Raw genomic sequence first — 18,156 nt, forward strand, 5'->3', positions numbered from 1 at the left:
CAATCATGCCACCCTCTCCCAGCCTATAACCATGGTCTTTTTTTTTTTTGGTTTTTCGAGGTAGGGTCTTGCTCCAGTCCAGGCTAACCTGGAACTCACTATGTAGTCTCAGGGTGGCCTCAAACTCACAGTGATCCACCTACCTCTGCCTCCCAAGTGCTGGGATTAAAGGCGTGCGCCACCACGCCCGGCACCATCCACATGGTCAATTCTGCCCTGGAACCCATTCAGTTACCCTAACAGTTGCTTAGGAATCAGAGACAGTAGCTCTCTCCTGTTGGTGCCTTCTCTTTGGTCACCTCCACAACCCACGTTCTTGTCACCATTTCCAAAACATAAGACGTGCTGTCGAAACTCTAGGCCATGCTAGAGGGCCAAGGAAAAGGTGAACCTGTCACCTCCCTTGATTGGACACTGTTTCTGTTAATGCACCCAGAGGTCATGGGAGCTCAGCTGGCAGCCAGGACTATCGTTCTGGAGACTGTGTTAGGCTCCAGGGCACAGGCAGGTCTCACAGTGGAATACTACTCACCAGGCAGTGGCCATAAACAGGGTCACAGGAGCTGGCATGGCCATTGCAATTACAGCCAGAGCAGGTGCCCAGGTAGGGGCCCCCAGGCACCCGGGTGAAATGGGCATCACAGCTCTCACACGACAAGCCAGAATAGCCAATGGGGCATCTGCGAAGATAACAGTGAGGGAGCGGCTGCAGGAACTGCCAGGCCCTGGAGTGCCCACTCTACCCTGGCAGGGGTTCCTACGGTCCCCAGCTCTGCTGGGACAGGCACCTGCACTCCTCCACACTGTGAGCACGGCCGTGGCTGGTTGTGCGGGTGACAGTGGTGTCCATGGAGATGTCGCTCAGCCCCACGCTGGCCATCTTGGCGTTGTACACCGTCTGTAGCAGCACAGCCTCCAGGCTGGCTAGCACCTGTAGCATCTCGGCCCGCTGCACTGGCCGGCCGGACTCATGTACCCAGTGCTCCTGGTGGAGGGGGGAGGGTATCCCATGTCAGTGCCTGCATGTTCTGCATCATCCTCCCCACCACCACCCCTCCCCAAGCCTTGGCCCTCCGATCTCAGGTGCTACCCACCTCTGAGAGCTGGACCTGGCGCTGGTTCACGGTCCCGGGATGGGTGGGTGTGTGGCCTCGGGAGAGGAGCCGGTATCCGGCACCCACGAGGACCACATCCGGCTTCTGCACTGGCTCCAGCATGCCACGTGCCAGCTCGTAACGCACTTTGTAGCGCAGAAAACCACCATAGGAGTCCACCTGGATGGAACGGGGAGGATTATGAACAGGGCAGCTGACCATGACCAACTGCATCCAGTCCTCCCTCACTCTGCCAACCTGTGGCTCGCAAAGTGCCTGGCACTGAAATAGGAACAGGGAGTCCAGGGGGTGTGCAATGCTGTGCCAAGGAAGGCCAGTGTGGGGACAATTCTACCCAGCCCAGAGTGGGGGTGGTCAGGGAAGACTCCCTGGAGGAGACAATGCCTGCAGCAGGTCAAGATCCTGCCTCGCAGGAATGAATTGCTGTCCTAAGGGGCTGTGTGGAGGCACAAATGCCTCTCTTACAGGATGCGGATGCTCTGGGCCACCAGCTTCAGCAGCATGTGGAGAGAGAGCCCAAATGGGTCCCCAGTAAGGGGGAAGATCTCTGGTTCTCCCCATAAGGATGACAGCCGGCCCTTCACCTTGTTGCCTAGAAACTGCTCTGGCAGGGCCCAGAAAGCATCGTGGATGAGGAAGCGGCGTGACAGGTCGACCAGCTGGAACTCCTGCAGGCTCGTGTCAATCTGGAGCTGCGTGGAGGAGAGGGGTGGCATGCCTGGCTGGGCAGGCATGGTCACGTTCACACCTGCAAGGGCAAAAGGAAGTTTGAAGGCCACCGCACCAGCACGTGCCTACCTGAGAACACCTGCCCTGAGAGACGGGCCTAGGAAGGTGGGAAAGTGCTGGGGAATGGGATTTCAGAGAAAACTGCTCTCTAGAAGCTAAGAAACTGTGTGTGTGTGTGTGTGTGTGTGTGTGTGTGTGTGTGTGTGTGCATGCATGTGCATGTAGGCGCATTTTGGCTGTTTTTCTTTTTGTTTGTTTGTTTGCTTGTTTGTTTTGTTTTGTTTTTGAGGCAGGGTCTCGCTCTAGCACAGGCTGACCTGGATGGAATTCACTATGGAGTCTCAGGCTGGCCTCCAATTCACACTGCTCCTCCTACCCAGCCTCCCAAGTGCTGGGATTGAAGGTGTACGCCACCGCCCCCAGCCCTCCTGGAACTTTGAAGTATGCTTTAGGGGCAAGCAGGATGATGTTGATGGCTGGGTCCCATGTTGGGAACCACAGGGTCGAAGAAAGGTTAAAAGACTCATTACAGCAGGACTTCTCAGAGCCTTTGCTTGGAAAGAAATGGACTTTCAGTCTGGAAACAGTCTGGTGGTGTCAGCAGAGAGCTACCCAGGGCTGGAGACCTCTTTCTCTCGCTCAAATAAATAAATAAAAATAAAATATTTTTGAAAGGATTTAAAAATTAATTTAATTTATTCACTTATTTTGAGATAGAAGCAGCTAGAGAAAGAATGGGTGCGCCAGGGCCTCTAGCCACTGCAAATGAACTCTAGACACATGCACCACCTTGTGCATCAGGATTACATGGGTACTGTGGATTCAAACCTGACTCCTCCGGATTCACAGGCAAGAGCCTTAACCGCTAAGCCACCTCTCCAGGCCCTGCAAAAAACTTTTTAAAAAGCTGTCATGGGATGGAGAAATGACTTAGCGGTTCTGATGCTTGCCTGGGAAGTCTAAGGACCCATGTGTGACTCTTCAGGTTCCACATAAGCCAGATGCACAAGGGGACACAAGTGCGCAAAGTCGCACATGTGCACAAGGTGGCACATGGGTCTGGAGTTCAATTGTAGTGGCCGGAGGCCCTGGTGCACCAGTTCTCTCTCTCTCTCATAAAAAACTAATTACAATTTAAAAAAAATCTGGCACACACACGTGCAAAGTCACCCTCTAGAAAGCACCCCACCAGTGCCTAGAGCCAGGCCGTCCAGTGATACTTTCTGTCATGGTGGGAAAGCTGGTGTCTGTGTTTTGGCATGTGGAGACCCCTTGTCACTAGTGGCAATATGGCACTTGAAAAGTGCATTCTTCTTCTCCTTCCTCCTCCTCCTTCTCTTCTTCTTCTTAAGGAGAGCCTTACTTTAGCCCAGGCTGACCTGGACCTCAGTAGCCCAGGCTAGCCTCAAACACACAGTGATTCTCCTCTCCTACCTCACAGCTTCACAGAGTGCTAGGATTAAAGGTGTGCACCACCATCTGGCCTTTTTTTTTTTTTTTTGCTTTACTTATTTATTTTTTGGAAACAGGGTTTCACTACTTAGCCCAGGCTCAACTTGAACTCTCGGTCCTTCTGCCTCAGCCTTGTGAATGCTGAGATTACAGGTGTGCTCCTCCACACATATGGGTTGGGGAGATGGCTCAGTGGTTAAAGGTACTTGCCTGAAAAGCCTACCAACCCAGGTTTAATTTCCTAATAGACACATAAAGCCAGATACAGAAAGTGGTCCATGCACCTGAAGGTCATTTGCAGTGCCAAGAAGCCTTGGTGCACCCATTCTCTATGCTCTCTCTCTCATAAACAAATATACCATATATGTGTGTGTGTATATATATATATATATATATATATATATATATATATGTATGTATGTATGCATGTACGTAAAAAAGTATGTATATGTATGTATATATATGTGTATATATATGTATGCATGTATGTGTGTGTATATGTGTGTGTGTGTGTATGTATATATATATATATATACATACACACACACACACATACACACACACACATCTCTCTATCTCTATCTCATAGTGATCCTCCTACCTCTGCCTCCAGAGTGCGGAGTGCTGGGATTAAAAGCATGCACCACCACACCTGGCTAAATAAATAATTTTAAAAAAATTATTTATTTAAAAAAATTATTTAAAAGCCACACACAGCTCCCGAGTCCATGTTGAATGGGCAGCTCTAACAGATGGGGACTCATTTCCTCCCAGACACTCCAGCACTGGACAGCTTCAACTCCTGGAAAGTTCTTCCTTACATCAAATGCACATGTCAGCACATCTTTGATTCCAACCATGCCCACTACAACTGTGGAGGAGCCTAGCTCCTCTATAAAACTACTTCACCGAGCCCCCAAGCCCAGGCTGCTGCCAGAGCCTTCATTCCTCTTCCCTTTCAGGGAAACTTCCAGGGCCCTCTGTCCCGGTCACCACCCTTCACACATGCCACCACCACACACACATACATGCCAACACGCCCCACGCCCCTGCTTATGGTTCTTACCCAATCTACTCACGCAGATTCCAGGCACAAAGTCCCAGGCTTACTCTCTGCCTGGAATAGCATGTGGCCCCAGGGGAGCCCCAAGACCTCCCAGAGCCTTAGGGCTGTCATCTGAATGCTGTAACAAGCCAAGCCCCAACTGGCAGATGGTTAACCAGTCACCATCCGTGTTGAGCTACAGTGCCAACTGTGCATTGGGCAAATGGTGACCGTTGGTATTCTAAACAGACTGGAGGATGAGGCTGGGGCAAGACCTTTTATGGTCCCTCTACCACTAAAGCGATGTAACAGGCACGGTCTTACTGCACAAAAAGTGACCCCGATGCATAGTTGATCCTCTATGAAGAGGGAAGAAATGAAACTCGGTAAGATGAGGGGCTATGAACCACAGCTCTGTGAAGCCAAGTCCACGCACCCCTTAATGCTGGACAAATCTCAGGGCCAGTGAGGACTGAGTCCCACAGCCTGTACATTGACAGAAGAGACCTAAGGAAGCCAGAAGTTCTGTCCAATGTTAGAAAGCAGTCCAAGGTGGGATTCCAGAGCCTGGGCTCTGCTAGGCCTCTGTGGGGTCTCCTGCCCCTCTGTATCTCAAGACGGGGATGACTGGGACAGACATTAGCTGACACTGGGTGCTTGCCGTGGCCACACCCTATCCTGACAGGCTTGCATGGGTTAGTCTGCTGGGTCCTTACAGATTAGAAGGAGGCATTCTGTCCCTGTTTTACTTGATTTATTATCTTTTTGGAGAAAATCTCTCAACATGACCAGGATGGTCTCAAATTTTCAAACCTCCTGCCTCAGTTTCCTGAGTAGCTGAAACTATGGTGGGTACCACCATGCCTAGCTGTATCTACCCTAAACATCTGGTTTTCTCTGAAATGCTTTCTGACAGTGCAGTGTTTCTAGGTCCCTTTCCATCCTTTGACCCCCTGTCCTCCCACGCCTGTCCTGAGCTCCCCAGGGCGTGGTGTCCACTTCCCACAGCATGTGTCCGCCCAGGTACACACCTTTGAAGTCATCAGGTTGGTCGAAGCGCAGCCGGATCTGGTCCCGGAAACGGCGGCTGCTCTGGCACATGTTGGTCACCCCAAAGCAGAAGCAGGGCAGGCAGGAGGCGCTGTCTTCCAGGTAGAAGTGCCCATCGGGGCAGGGACCTGCTGGGTGGCAGGAGAGGTGATATGGTTGCCACCAGGAGGCATCCCTGCTACAATGACACCTGGTGCCCACCCAGTGCCCATGTGCCGCACCTCGCCGAGGAACGAGCTCCACGACGCCGTCAGGAATGCCGAACACCATGCCACGTGCATTCATGGCCTCGCAGGTGTAGGCACCCTGGTCTGCCTCCTTCACATCACGGATGATCAGTGTGCCACGGCCACCCTCACTGGTCATTGTCACCCTGACAGGCGCCAAGACAGCACCGAGTCAGGCCTGAGCTGTGAGCCCAGCACCTTCCACATGCTTGCCACCCCTATCTGGGCCCCAAGTCGCACCTGGGATGAGAGGGGATATGGCCCCAGTTGAGCCTCCAGTTGATGATGGGGGTGGGGACACCGATGGCTACACAGGTGAAGGTCACTGTCTGGCCCCTGGAAGCCTGGATGGACTCCTGGGGAGGAGTTACCACCTGGGGAGGCACTGGGGAGAACAGAGTGGGAGTGAAGGGTCTGGCTGGCGGAGCGGGAAGGGCAGAGGAGGTTGCAGCCGGGCGAGCACAGCCCTGCCCCGCATCGCCATCGACCCCTAGCTCGCCACTCACTGCAGCCGAACTCGTCGCTTCGGTCGGGACAGTCACTCTCCTCGTCACAGTGGAAGCTGGCCGGGATGCATGTGTTGGTGGAGACACACCGGAACTGTGTGGGCCCGCACACTTCCTCAGGACGCTTGGCAGCTGGGGACGAAGCCGGGCGGAGTGGGCATAGGGGCACTGCCTGTAGGAGCACCCTCATTCTCTATTTACCTCACCCTACAGTCCATCTGTCCCCTGCCCCAAGCAGCCCCATGGCCACTGTTATCTGGGCCACGTAACCTGTGGCTGCCCTCCCCTGGCCCAGTCCCTGCTGTCATGACGCTGTCCGCAGCATCACACCCAGTACGACGCAGTGGCTAGTCTGCCATCCAGCAGCTCCTCACAGTACCTGCCCCCATCCTGCACTCCGCCTACATTCCCTAAACAGCGCTACCTGGCATCTCACAGCCACCATCACAGCTGCTGGGGTTTGGATGCGGTTTATCCACCAAAGCTTTATGTTTCAGGAGCTTGACCTCTGTGTAACTATATGGTGGGACCTTTAAGAGGTGGGGCCTTTAGGTCATGGGGGGGGGGCATGTCCTTGGGAGTCCTTGGGAGGCACAGTAGGACCCCAGTCTTTCTCTGACTTCCAGTTTCAAGATGTGATCTTTTCCTCGCACATAGTCTTCCACCACTGGCATCTGCTATGAGGTGATGCAGACAAGGAGAGCCCTCACCAAAGCCTGTGTGATGGAATTTGGACTGTCTACCTCCAAAACCATGAGCTAAATAAACCTGCCTACCTCAAGTGACTATAGAATTTTAAGAAAGTCATCGGGGCATGATGGCACACACCTTTGATCCCAGCACTTGGGAGGCAGAGGTAGGAGGGGCACCGTGAGTTCAAGGCCACCCTGAGACTACATAGTGAAGTCAGGGTCAGCCTGGGCTACAGTGAGGCCCTACCTAGAAAAACAAAGACTAAAGCACAGTCCGTCACAGACTCAAATGTCCTCAAGAGTCACAGCAGAGCCATCACGAATGGACAGGGTCCCTGTCAAAAAACAGTCAAAAGGGCTCGCATCTCTAGTCATTGGCAACATGTGCCATTTCTGCTACTGGCAAGGGCAGTTGTGAATTATGAGGGCTTGGCAAGGGACCTGCCACAGCCTAGCCTTCCTGAGGGGCTCCACACTCTGGGCCTTCAGGAGTTGAGCCTGGCCTGAGGCAGCTACCCATAGACTGGACATCAGGCCTATGCCCCTTCTAGGTACCTCGGGTAGACAGTGACCATGGTTCTTCCTTAGGGAGACCAAGCTTGAGAGCACAGTCAGGGACAGAGAAGCCGGATGGGAAGGGAGTCACAGGTCCACAGAGGAGCATCTACTGACGTGGCTCGGGGGCTCTGCTCCCAACATTTTGAATTGCCCATGGCCCTTGCAGGATGGCTTCATCTCTCTAATCTATGCTCTCTCAGCAAGAGATTGGCTCTTTCTTGGCTCTTCCTCAACACAGGCCTCTAAGAAGGGTTTTGCAAATAAAATCCTCAAGTATTTCCTCCCAAAGGGCTGGTGCTGTTCGTCACGCTGAGACAGGAAGGGAGTCATCAAACCCTACTAATCTGTAGCGCCATGCTGCCTCTCTCTCGTCAGTGACTGCCATGGAGCAGGGGTAGTGAGGGGATGCTCAAAAGGGCTAGACCAGGGCTGCAGAGATGACTTAGCAGTTAAGGTATTTGCCTGTGAAGCCTAAGGACCTAGATTTGATTCTCCAGGTCCCATGTAAACCAGAGGCACAAGGCGGTGCATGTGTCTGGAGTTCGCTTGCAGTGGCTGGAGGTCCTGGCATGCCCATTCTCTCTTTCCCTCTCTCTATATCAAATACATACATACATACATACATACATACATACATACATACATACATAAATAAATAGAAATAAATCTTTTTTAGAAAAGGGCTAGAGCAATGCACAGTGGAAATATCAACATGTCCCAGGATGCCAGGAGTGGCTGGAAGACTGTCCTCAATCCCAGAATGACAAGCACCAAGCCAGGACATGCACAGTGTTGCCCAGCATGGTCTCTAGTTCACTAGCCTACCTCATCTATATCACGGTTACAGTATCTCTCATAGAGCTAGTAGGCCAAAGGTTATATGGGGTCTGGGCATGGTGGCGCACGCTCTCAGCACTCAGGAGGCAGAGGTAGGAGGATCACTGTGTGTTCAAAACCACCTGAGACTACATAGTGAATCCCAGGTCAACTAGGGCTAGAGCAGGACCCTACCTCAAAGACCCTACTCAAAGGAGAAAAAGAAAAAAAAAAAAAAAGAGGTTAGCTGGATGGAGGGTAGAAGATCAAGAGTGTGATCAGATGGACTGACAGATAAACATCTGGATAGATGGATAATGGGCAGGTTTATAGATGGGCAGGTCGAGGTTGAATGAAGACTGACAGGTAATGAAGAACTGGGCAGACTAAAGATGGACGGATGCATGGCTGGGTGAACGTTTGGTTAGATGGGTTAACAGAGGGTGAGTGGTAGTGTAGTGGTGGAGATGAAGGGACAAATGGTTCAGAACAGCTTAGGATGGAAAATCCCCATGATCATGCAAGGATTTGAACGTGTACGTGTTGAATATTTCATCCCCAAAGCAAGCAATGAGAGGTGGGATCCTCAAGAGGTGATTAAGTCATCGTGGACAGATTAATGCTGCGATCACAGGAGTGGGTTCTGGATGGTTTGGCGCCTTCCTCATCACTCTTTCCATCAGTGTGATGTCTTCTGCTATGTTAGAACACAGCAAGAAGGACCTCACCAGGTATGATCCCTTGATCCCGGACTTCCCAGCCTCCAGAACTGAGCCAAATAAACTTCTATGGCTTACAAACCACCTAGTCTCAGAGATTCTGCTAGAGCAGCACAAACAGACTGGGGTGTCCCATGGTAAGACTGGGACTTGGACATTATGTCCACGGTTCCATCATCTTGGAGAACCACATATCCAGTCTTCTTGGGCTACTTCTCTGATCCCCACACCAGCACAGTAACAAAAAAAATCATGTTCAGGGACTAGAGAGATGGCTAAGCAGTTAAGGTGCTTGGCTGCCAAGCCAAATGACCCAGGTTTGATTTCCCAGTACCCACGTAAGCCAGATGCATAGGGTGGCACATGCATCTACTGTCTACAGTTTGCAGTGGCTGGAGTCCCTGGTGTGCCCATTCTCTCTATCTGCCTCTCTCTCTCTCTCTCTCTCTCTCTCAAAGAAAGAAAGGAAGAAAAAGAAAAAATAAAGGGAGAAAGAGAGAGAGAAAGCAAAGGAAAGGAAAAAGAAAGGAAAGGAAAGGAAAGGAAAGGAAAGGAAAGGAAAGGAAAGGAAAGGAAAGGAAAGGAAAGGAAAGGAAAGGAAAAGAAAGGAAAGGATAATGTTCATCAAAATTGAGCAAAGTATCAGAGACCTGGCCCACAGGTTGTCAACTGCTATTTTTTTGTTTTGTGTCGAGGTAGGGTCTCTCTCTAACCCAGGCTGACCTGGAATTCACTCTGTAGTCTCAGGGTGGCTTCAAACTCACTGCGATCCTCCTACCTCTGCCTCCCAAGTGCTGGGATTAAAAGCGTGCGCCACCGCGCCTGGCTGTCAACTGCTATTCTTAAGGCCATTTGGAGCCAGCAGCGTGCAGGCTCCAGGCACAGAGAAACTTCGATGTTAGTCTCCAGAGTCCCCCACTCAATCAGCACATGGCCTAACAAGAAGAAGGGTCACAGAAGAGCTCAGGACACTCACGGCAGTTGGCCTCATCCGTGCGGTCCTCACAGTCGAAGTCACCATCACAACGCCACAGCTTGAGGGCACAGTGTCCATTTCCACAGGCAAACTCATTGGGTTCACAGGGTGGAGGGGGCCCTGTGTGGACCAGAAAAGGTTCACGGTGACCCTCGGCCAGCCAACACCTGGTCCCTGCAGCCCTACCCTACACAAATGCTCACCACAGCCCAGTTCATCGCTGCCGTCCTTGCAGTCCTCCTGGCCGTCACAGAGGTAATCTTTGGGGACGCACTGTCCACTGTGGCATGCAGCTTCCTGCGGCCCACATGGCACGGGCTCATCGGGACCAGGAAGCAGGGGCCTAGGTGTGACTGGTGGCAACCTTGGTGGGACGACCTCTGGCCACAGAGGCAAAGGTGATGGCTCCACGAGTACGGGCGGCAAGGAGCCAGGCTCGGGGACTGGCTCCTCTGTGGACAGAATGCAGTGACGTTTAGCAGAGGGCAGCTCTCGCCCCACACTGCTCAGGTGTCCCGGTATCACCTTCTGCCCAGCACCCAGCCTCACCTCTGGCACCACTCCTTTCCTGTCCCCACCCTGTCCTCATCCCTCCCCAGACCTTTCTGCCTGCACCAAACCCTTACAGCCCAAATGACCCAGAGGTGGCTTGTGCCATTCCTCACAGGTCACCACAGGCCCCTTGGGGACCCTTACAGTCCCTCACCACAGTCGAGCTCATCAGACATGTCCCTGCAGTCTGGCCGCCGGTCACAACGATACTCCAGTGCCACACACTCATTGTAGCTGTGGCAGGCAAACTCGTTCTCGGTGCAGACCCTTGGGACCCGAGGCACTGTGGGTATAGGAAGGAGTCAGGAGGTAGGCCAAGGAGTCTGGGAGTGACAGGTGACACAGGCGAGTGCATGGCTGGGAGTGGCTCCGATGCCCTATGTCAGCTCAGTGTGGCAGAGCATGAGAGCGAGATACACTTAGTAGGCACATCCACTGCATACAGTGAGCACGGGACACCTGGCAGTGGCCATACCCAACCCTTAGGTGGACCTCCACATAAGTGACGAGCAACTCGCATGCAGTCACCACAGCACACACATGCAGGCCGCAGCCTGGCCGGGCAAGGAGAAGAGAGGAGGGGAGGAGGCAGCCTATAGGCCGGGCCCAGCCATCTGGCCCTTGCCCTTTTCTCCCTCCGTCCCTCATTCTCCAGGAATCCCCTGGACCTCGCCAGGCTCACACTCTCACCTGATGTCACTGTGACCCCCACAGCAGCTGGGGGAGGTGGGGGGGTCTGTGCTGGAAAAAAAAGTGGTGGTCAGCATCATCCATTCCACCTGGGATCTGAAAGCTGAGGGCCAAGCCCAGCCCAATCCAACACATCCAGACGGGAGCGGGAGGACTCACTGAAAAGCGGGGGCAGACAGCGGAGCCCCCGGCAACCTCTAGACCTGGGTCTGGGAACTTAACTGAACCAGGGAGGTGATGGGTCGTTCACTAGTTTTTTCCTGATTGAACTAGAAACCATGGAAGGGATGGCATCTATCCTGTTCTGGGCTCTACTGGGTCAGAAGCACAGGAGCACAGAAGCTGAGAATGGGGGACTGAATGCCACACCCCACGAAGAATGAAGAAGAACCAGGTTTAACGGGTCACAACAAGACAGAGGATACAGTGACAAGAAACCTGGGCTGAGCTTAAGCTTCTACATCTAACTGCTGTGTGACTTTGGGCCAGATTCCTGTTTCTCTGAGCCTCAGTTTCTCATGTTTTTTTCTCATCTCTTCATGGGTTCTGGCGCGCGTGTGCACACACACACACACACACACACACACACACACGGTGTGGTTTGCATCCTGGCTTCCCACCAGGGCTCACATCAGTGTGGATGGCCACTTTACTTTTCTGGGCCTCAGGTTTCACATTGTGAAAACAGGAGAAATATGTCACAGGAACTGCCAGAGAGTCCCAACAGGAGGCTGGATATTAAAGGCATACACACAGACCTTGAGAAACAACTTTTGGTTTTACTGCAAGCAAGAGTGTACTGGACTTGAAAGTTTCATGTGAAGAAAACTGTAGGGGAGGGAGGGCATTGCCATGGGATAGTTTTTATAATCATGGAAGTTAATAAAAATTTTTTTGAAAAAAATTAAGAAAGTTCTAACCTATTGTCAATATACAGAGATTTATATGGAGACAGTGGACATTGGGACCCCCGGGCACTTAGAGGGGAAGCGGTCTGGTGCTACCCAATCCGAGGCTGCACAAAGACTGATGGGCAGATGCAGGAGGTAGTGAGCTGTCTTTAGCCCCAGCTAGGAGAGCCCATGGCAGAGACGCTGAAAGGGGCCCTGTGGTAGTTTGAATGTAATGTCTCCCAACAGACTCAAGAGTTAATGTGGATTTCCAGCCACAAGGCTGGAGAAGGTGTCACTAGGGGCAGGTCTGATTTCTAGCCCAAAGGCATGCCCATCAGTCTGAACTCTGCCTGGGTCCAGAGCTTACTTGCAGAGCTGGCTGTTTGGTGATGTTTCTGTTTGGGTTTGTGAACGGTAGCAGCCTCTTCCACCATGGATGGAACTTCCCCTTGGGTCTGTACGCTGAAATGAACCTTTCCTCCTACAAACTGTGTCTAGAAGTTCATCCTGGCCAAATGGAGCTGACTACTGCAGGCCCCACCAGAGTTTGAGAAACTGCAGGAGTGACTCCAGGCTTCAAGACAGACTCACCCGTGCCCAGACGCCGGAACTGGAATCCCCTCGGAGAGGTGACATAGGGGCCAATGGAGCCGCTGGAGACAACTGAGTACAGGATCTCCTGAATCTGAGCCCCGTCCGGGTTGCCTTCGGAGCCCACGTCCAGCTCCACGAAAGCCCAGCCGTCTAGCTCCCTGGGGAGAAAGGAGCCTGTGTTCTGTGTTCCTCCATCAAGTCCCTGCCCTGTTGGCCTGCCCCATTCCTGGACAGCCTGTGCCCAGAGCAGGGCCATTTAAGGTGCCTGTGAAGCCAGAATCCCCACCTAGCGTGACTCACCCCACCAGACCCTTCCTGCCCAGCTGCTGGTACCCAGACCCTTTCCTACCCTGACTCCTCTGGGTTGCCCCACCCTGCCCTCATTCCCAGGGACCCTTCTCACTTGATGAACACCACACTGACAACCTGGTCTCCAGGAATCTTTAAGTACTCCGACTCCAGCTGCAGGGGATACACAGCCATTAGATACCTCCTGCCCACCCCGCCCCCCATCCTCCCAGCCACATCCAGGAGCTCCAAGCCCCTCTGGCATACCTTGTCCACCACAGCATCGGACACCTCTCGGAATTCTTTGGACGCTGCGTCCTCCAGCTGGGGGGTGTACTCGATGGAGTGAGTGAGATTTATCAGGGCCCGGAAATACACTGTGAAATTGAATGTGAGGTGTCACTGTGAAGGGCCCAGCTTGGTAGGTGGAAATGGCGCACTGGCCCCGAGAGTCCTCCTGCATAGGATGACCCTCATGTGCCCACAACAAGGCTTAGCCCAGGCCTGCTCAGGGCCCAAAGCTGAGGACACCAGCGTGGGGACCACGCCATTTTTTCCCTAGTCTTGCCCAACCAGCTCCTACTCAGCTCAGGTGTCCCTTTCTCCGAGAAGACTACGGCAGCTGCCCGGGCTAGACTGAGACCCTCCTCAGGCTCCCACAGTGTGTTTCTGCTTCTCAGGCGCCTGCAACCCACACTGCAGACGCTGTCGGGCCACAGCGGCACAGTAACTATTAAGTTTCAAGCCTGCCACACCTCAGGCACTGGACCCACCCCTTTGAGTTTCTCCTTGGCCATAAACTGCATTTACTCCATTTGGGCTGTTGCAAGAGTAAATGATTTTGGGCTTCCAGACACTGACGCTTGAGAATGAGTTGTGGTCACACTCACCACCATGCCGGGAACTCTGAGAGGACCTGGCATCTCACTCACCCCATGGCTCTAGTGCCTATCCAGTGCCTGGTACATCATAAGTGCTTCATAAATTACAGCCAAATAAATTCATATCATCCTATAACATGCAAGTGCTGTTTCTTAAGTACCTACTGTATATAAGATATATAGTTGCTAAATTTCAAAATGTTTGCTATCCTCTGGATCCTGAATGGCCCTTAAAGGCTGATTGTGGTCATACTGCCATCACAAGCCCAAAGTAACAGGGTCCAGTGACCATGGACTGAAACCTTTGAAACTGTGAGCCAAATAACCCTTCTTTCCTTATAAGCTGATTAACTATGGTATCCCCCCCCACCCCACAAGGTAGGGTCTCACTCTAGACCAGGCTGACCTGGAATTCACTATGTAGTCTCAGGGTGGCTCTGAACTCATAGCGATCCTCTACCTCTGCCTCCTGAGTTCTGGGATTAAAAGTGCGTGCCACCACACCCAGCTTCAGGTATTCTTGTCACAGTGATGAAAAACTAACATGGTATCCAGGAGTTCATATACGTTAGAAATATAGATTAAACCGAGTGGCAAATGAGCCATACATCTGTATATACACCCATGCACACACATGTACATACATATATATACATTGAGGCTGACATGGAATAGATGCTGGATAATGGCCAAAGCAATCAATATCATGGATCTATGGTACACTGAGACTGGTTCATGTGTACACACAGATAGACTTCCACTCATTTCTTTCTCTCCCTCCCTCCCTCCTTCCTTCCTTCTTTCCTCTCTTTATTTTTTAATTATTTATTTGCAAGCATAGAGAGACAAAGATAGAGAAAGAAAGAAAAAAAAAAGAATGAATGAGCCTCTAGACCCTGTAAATGAATGCCAGATACATGTACCACTTGTGCACCTGACATATATGTATCCATATATATATATATATATATATATATATATATATATATATACACATACATATATACATATGTATGTATATATATTGAGGTAGGGTCTCACTCTAGCCCAGGCTGATCTGGAACTCTCTCTGCACTACCGCCAGGTCCAGCAACTGTTATCTATTTTTATTTCTCTTTCTTTCTTTCTTTGTTCCTTTCTAGACAGGATCTCACTATAGAGCCCAGGCTTGCCTTGAACTTGCTATGTAGCTTAAGATGACCTTTAACTTCTGATTCTCCTGCCTCTACCTCCCAAGGGCTGAGATTGCAGGTGTGTGCCACCACACCTGTTCTATGTGGAGCTGCAGATGGAATCCAGGGCTTCAGGCACGCTAGGCAAGCGCTCTACCAACTGAGCTACATTCCAGCCCCACCTATTATGTGCAAAATATTTTTGTGCATCAAATTTCATCATGTTCATAAATTTAAGTAGTAATTAGAAAAAGGGTGTTCATGTGAATTACAAGGAGTCTAAAATATGTGCAAAGAGTCTACAATGTATGCAAACAGCTTGGCACAGAGTGGGTGTGATACACTACACACTATCACTGTACAGATGCAGGGAAGTATAGTAATTAAAATCCACTTCCGGAACAGAAGTCTTCCCCCGAGGTATAGGAAGGGCCCGGACAGAGTAACAGCTCTCACGTAGCAAGGCCCTAGCGTCAGGAGGCAGCTTGTCTCATCTAACAGCCTGACATTTCTGAGCCCTAATGTCTGCACTGATAATCTGAGGATGGCTGCTGTGAGCATTAACATAGTGCCCTGCACATCATGGGAGCGCAAGGTTGACAGTCATTATTAATTCTGGTCTTTGGAGAAAACGCAGGGGATGGCTTTAGCTAAGAAAGGCACTCACTTCCTTAATAAGTCTACGGGCCGGGCCTACTATACACCAAGTGGTGCTCTAGGGGAAAGGGTACAGCAGTGCTCTCCACAAATGGAAATTTCTGTTCCCAGGGACAGCACTTTCCAGCTGGGGGTGAAAGGAAACGAAACAAATAGGCAAGAGTGTGTGGACAACAGAGGAGAGGCCTGCTGCACTTGGGTGAGTGCTGTTCTCCATGGGGGTCCAGGGAAGGACTCCTGGAGGAAGGGGACAATCCATGGCAGTGTCTGGGAGAAACGCATTCTAGTCAGAGGAACATCAAGTGCAAAGGCCCTGATGCCAAAGTGAGTTCAGAGAGATGACGGCTGGCCCTGGGCAAGTAACAGAGCAGGAAGCACTTCTCCTCTCTGTGCTTCAGACCCACAGGTGCATAGGCCCCGAACGGGTAAAGTCTCCCTAGATAGCTCAGGCTAAGAGGGCCCTGGGGACTCCAGGCTGGATGCAAGAGTGGACTCCTACTCTGAGAGGGTGTACTTGTGAGTGCCTGGTGTAAAGCACAGCAAAATGGCCCAGGCTGAGCTCCTGGGTGGGTGGGGCTCTGTGGGCCAAGTGTGGGGCCGTGAGCACTGCCACAGAGGTCTCTTGTGAGCCGGCACAGAGGCCCATTGAAAGCCCCCACCCCGGCCCCTGGCCTCAACCCACAGCCCAGCGCGGGCAAGGAGGCCGGGCCTCTGCCCAGGAATGTGCCCACTCCTGGGGAGGGGACTGGAGCACCACAAAGCCCCTTTCTACCAGGGTCTGGGAAGGGCTGGAGCCCTCTGGCCTGACCCCTTCCCTTGTCCCTGAGCAGGGGCAGCCCAGGGCAGGCACCCTGGGTCATCAGCCTGCATTGTGCTTGCCTGCCATGCCAGTGTAGGAATGAGGCCCCACCCAAAGCTACGTGGCTGGGGGCTAAAGAGACTGCTTAGTGGTTAAGGCGTTTGCCTGCAAAGCCTAAGGACCCAGGTTCAATTCTCCAGGTCCCACATAAGCCAGATGTGCATGTGTCTGGAGTTCATTTGCATGGCTAGAGGCCCTGGTGTGCCCATTCTCACTCTCTTTCTCTAATAAATAAACAAAAGTAAATCTTAAAAAAAAAAAAAAAAACACGCCTTTAATCCCAGCACTCGGGAGGCAGAGGTAGGACGATCACCATGAGTTTGAGGCCAACCTGAGACTACAGAGTAAATTCCAGGTCAGCCTGAGCTAGAATGAGACCCTACCTCAAAAAAAATAAATAAAAACAAAAAACAACAACAAAAAAGCTGCAGAGCTGGGACGGCTGGAAGCTGTGAGGTCATCTGGGGGAGGGATGCGCTGGGCACCTGCCTGACCCTCGCTGGAGTACTCACTTGAGAGAACAGACGGAAGCAGAGAGTCAGAGCCATGCCACCAACTCCTAACGCCTACCCCTGCTCAGAAGAGCCACTATGCTTCAGTTGTGGCTTCAGCCCTAGGTCCCTTGGACGGGCTGAGGACAAGCTACTCTTGACTCTAGGGCCTTGAGAACTGCTACTCTGTCCTGGCCCCGCCAATACCCCAGGGAAGAAAATCAGGATCCACCAGGACCCTGACTGTGTTTGTATCTACCAGCCCTGGTGGGGCAGGTGTGGGAAGGAAGGAGGGGGCTCACCTGGCCTGGACTCTGCAGGGAGGTGCCTGTGTACTTACTTTTTTGGACAAGGCAGGCTGAGAAGGAGTACTGAGTGCAAAGGACAGGTGGCAGGGAGGGATGGGGAGGGAGTCCTCCAGAGCTGGGAGAGAGTCAGGGAGGGAGGAGGGGCAGAGAGGGCAAAGGAGACAGAGAGACCTAGAGAAATCGGGGGAGAGACACAGAGAGAAAGGACAAGGGTGTGCAAAGGTAGGGACAAGGCGCAGAGAAATGTGGACATAGGGGGGAGACAGAGAGATGGAGGCACAGTAAGGAGACCAAGGAGACAGAGGATGAAATGGAAGGGGGTGGTTCACAGAAATGAGGGAACACGGGAGGCCAGGGTCAGGGAGGAGAGACAGGCCAAGGGTCAGAGGAGAAGTACTCCAGGGAGAAAGGCAGGAAAGGAGTGGAGGGGGGGACCAGAGCCAGGGACTGTCAGCTGGGGTACAACGCAGGCAGCTCTGGATGGCGCAGGGAAGCCACATCCCTGCCTGGGCACAGAGGAAAAGGACCTACCTCAGGGGCTAGACTCCCGGGACTAGGGGTGAACCAGGGCCCGGGCAAGGGGGATGGCCTAGGCACAGTCCTATCACCCTTAGGACAGCCTTCCTTGTCAGTGTGGGGAGGGTGCTACCCCTGAGAAAGACCAGAGTGTGCACTGGGGCATGGGGGGGGACATCAGGAGACACACCCATGCCTCATGGGCCGAGTCTGAGCCCAGCACACCCCGACGGCTAGACCTGTCCCCCAAACAGCCAGCTATGCTGGGTTGGTACTGAAGGGTGCAGACCCCAGTCTTGCCACAGGAGAGCCCCGAGGCAAGTACCTGGGCTTGGACCTACCCAGCAACTATTCCTCATTCTCTCCTCTT

The 18,156-nt window shown here is 52.4% G+C and overlaps 1 protein-coding gene across 1 annotated transcript in view; it reads right to left on the reverse strand.

Moving 5' to 3' along the window:
• The window catches only part of Hspg2 (heparan sulfate proteoglycan 2), a 127,803-nt gene that overhangs the window by 66,007 nt on the left and 43,640 nt on the right, over positions 1 to 18,156 (reverse strand). Inside the window, exons 4-17 of the mRNA XM_045149090.1 lie at positions 13,170 to 13,279; positions 13,018 to 13,076; positions 12,612 to 12,772; positions 10,592 to 10,720; positions 10,089 to 10,337; positions 9,886 to 10,005; positions 6,125 to 6,256; positions 5,859 to 6,003; positions 5,613 to 5,764; positions 5,373 to 5,519; positions 1,700 to 1,863; positions 1,095 to 1,274; positions 789 to 985; positions 533 to 680 (exon numbers count right to left, since the gene is read on the reverse strand). Coding sequence (XP_045005025.1) covers positions 533 to 680; positions 789 to 985; positions 1,095 to 1,274; positions 1,700 to 1,863; positions 5,373 to 5,519; positions 5,613 to 5,764; positions 5,859 to 6,003; positions 6,125 to 6,256; positions 9,886 to 10,005; positions 10,089 to 10,337; positions 10,592 to 10,720; positions 12,612 to 12,772; positions 13,018 to 13,076; positions 13,170 to 13,279 — 2,093 coding nt within the window. The remainder of the gene's footprint in view (positions 1 to 532; positions 681 to 788; positions 986 to 1,094; positions 1,275 to 1,699; positions 1,864 to 5,372; positions 5,520 to 5,612; positions 5,765 to 5,858; positions 6,004 to 6,124; positions 6,257 to 9,885; positions 10,006 to 10,088; positions 10,338 to 10,591; positions 10,721 to 12,611; positions 12,773 to 13,017; positions 13,077 to 13,169; positions 13,280 to 18,156) is intronic.

Source organism: Jaculus jaculus, chromosome 5 (assembly GCF_020740685.1).
Source record: "Jaculus jaculus isolate mJacJac1 chromosome 5, mJacJac1.mat.Y.cur, whole genome shotgun sequence".
NCBI classification, from domain to species: Eukaryota; Metazoa; Chordata; class Mammalia; order Rodentia; family Dipodidae; genus Jaculus; species Jaculus jaculus.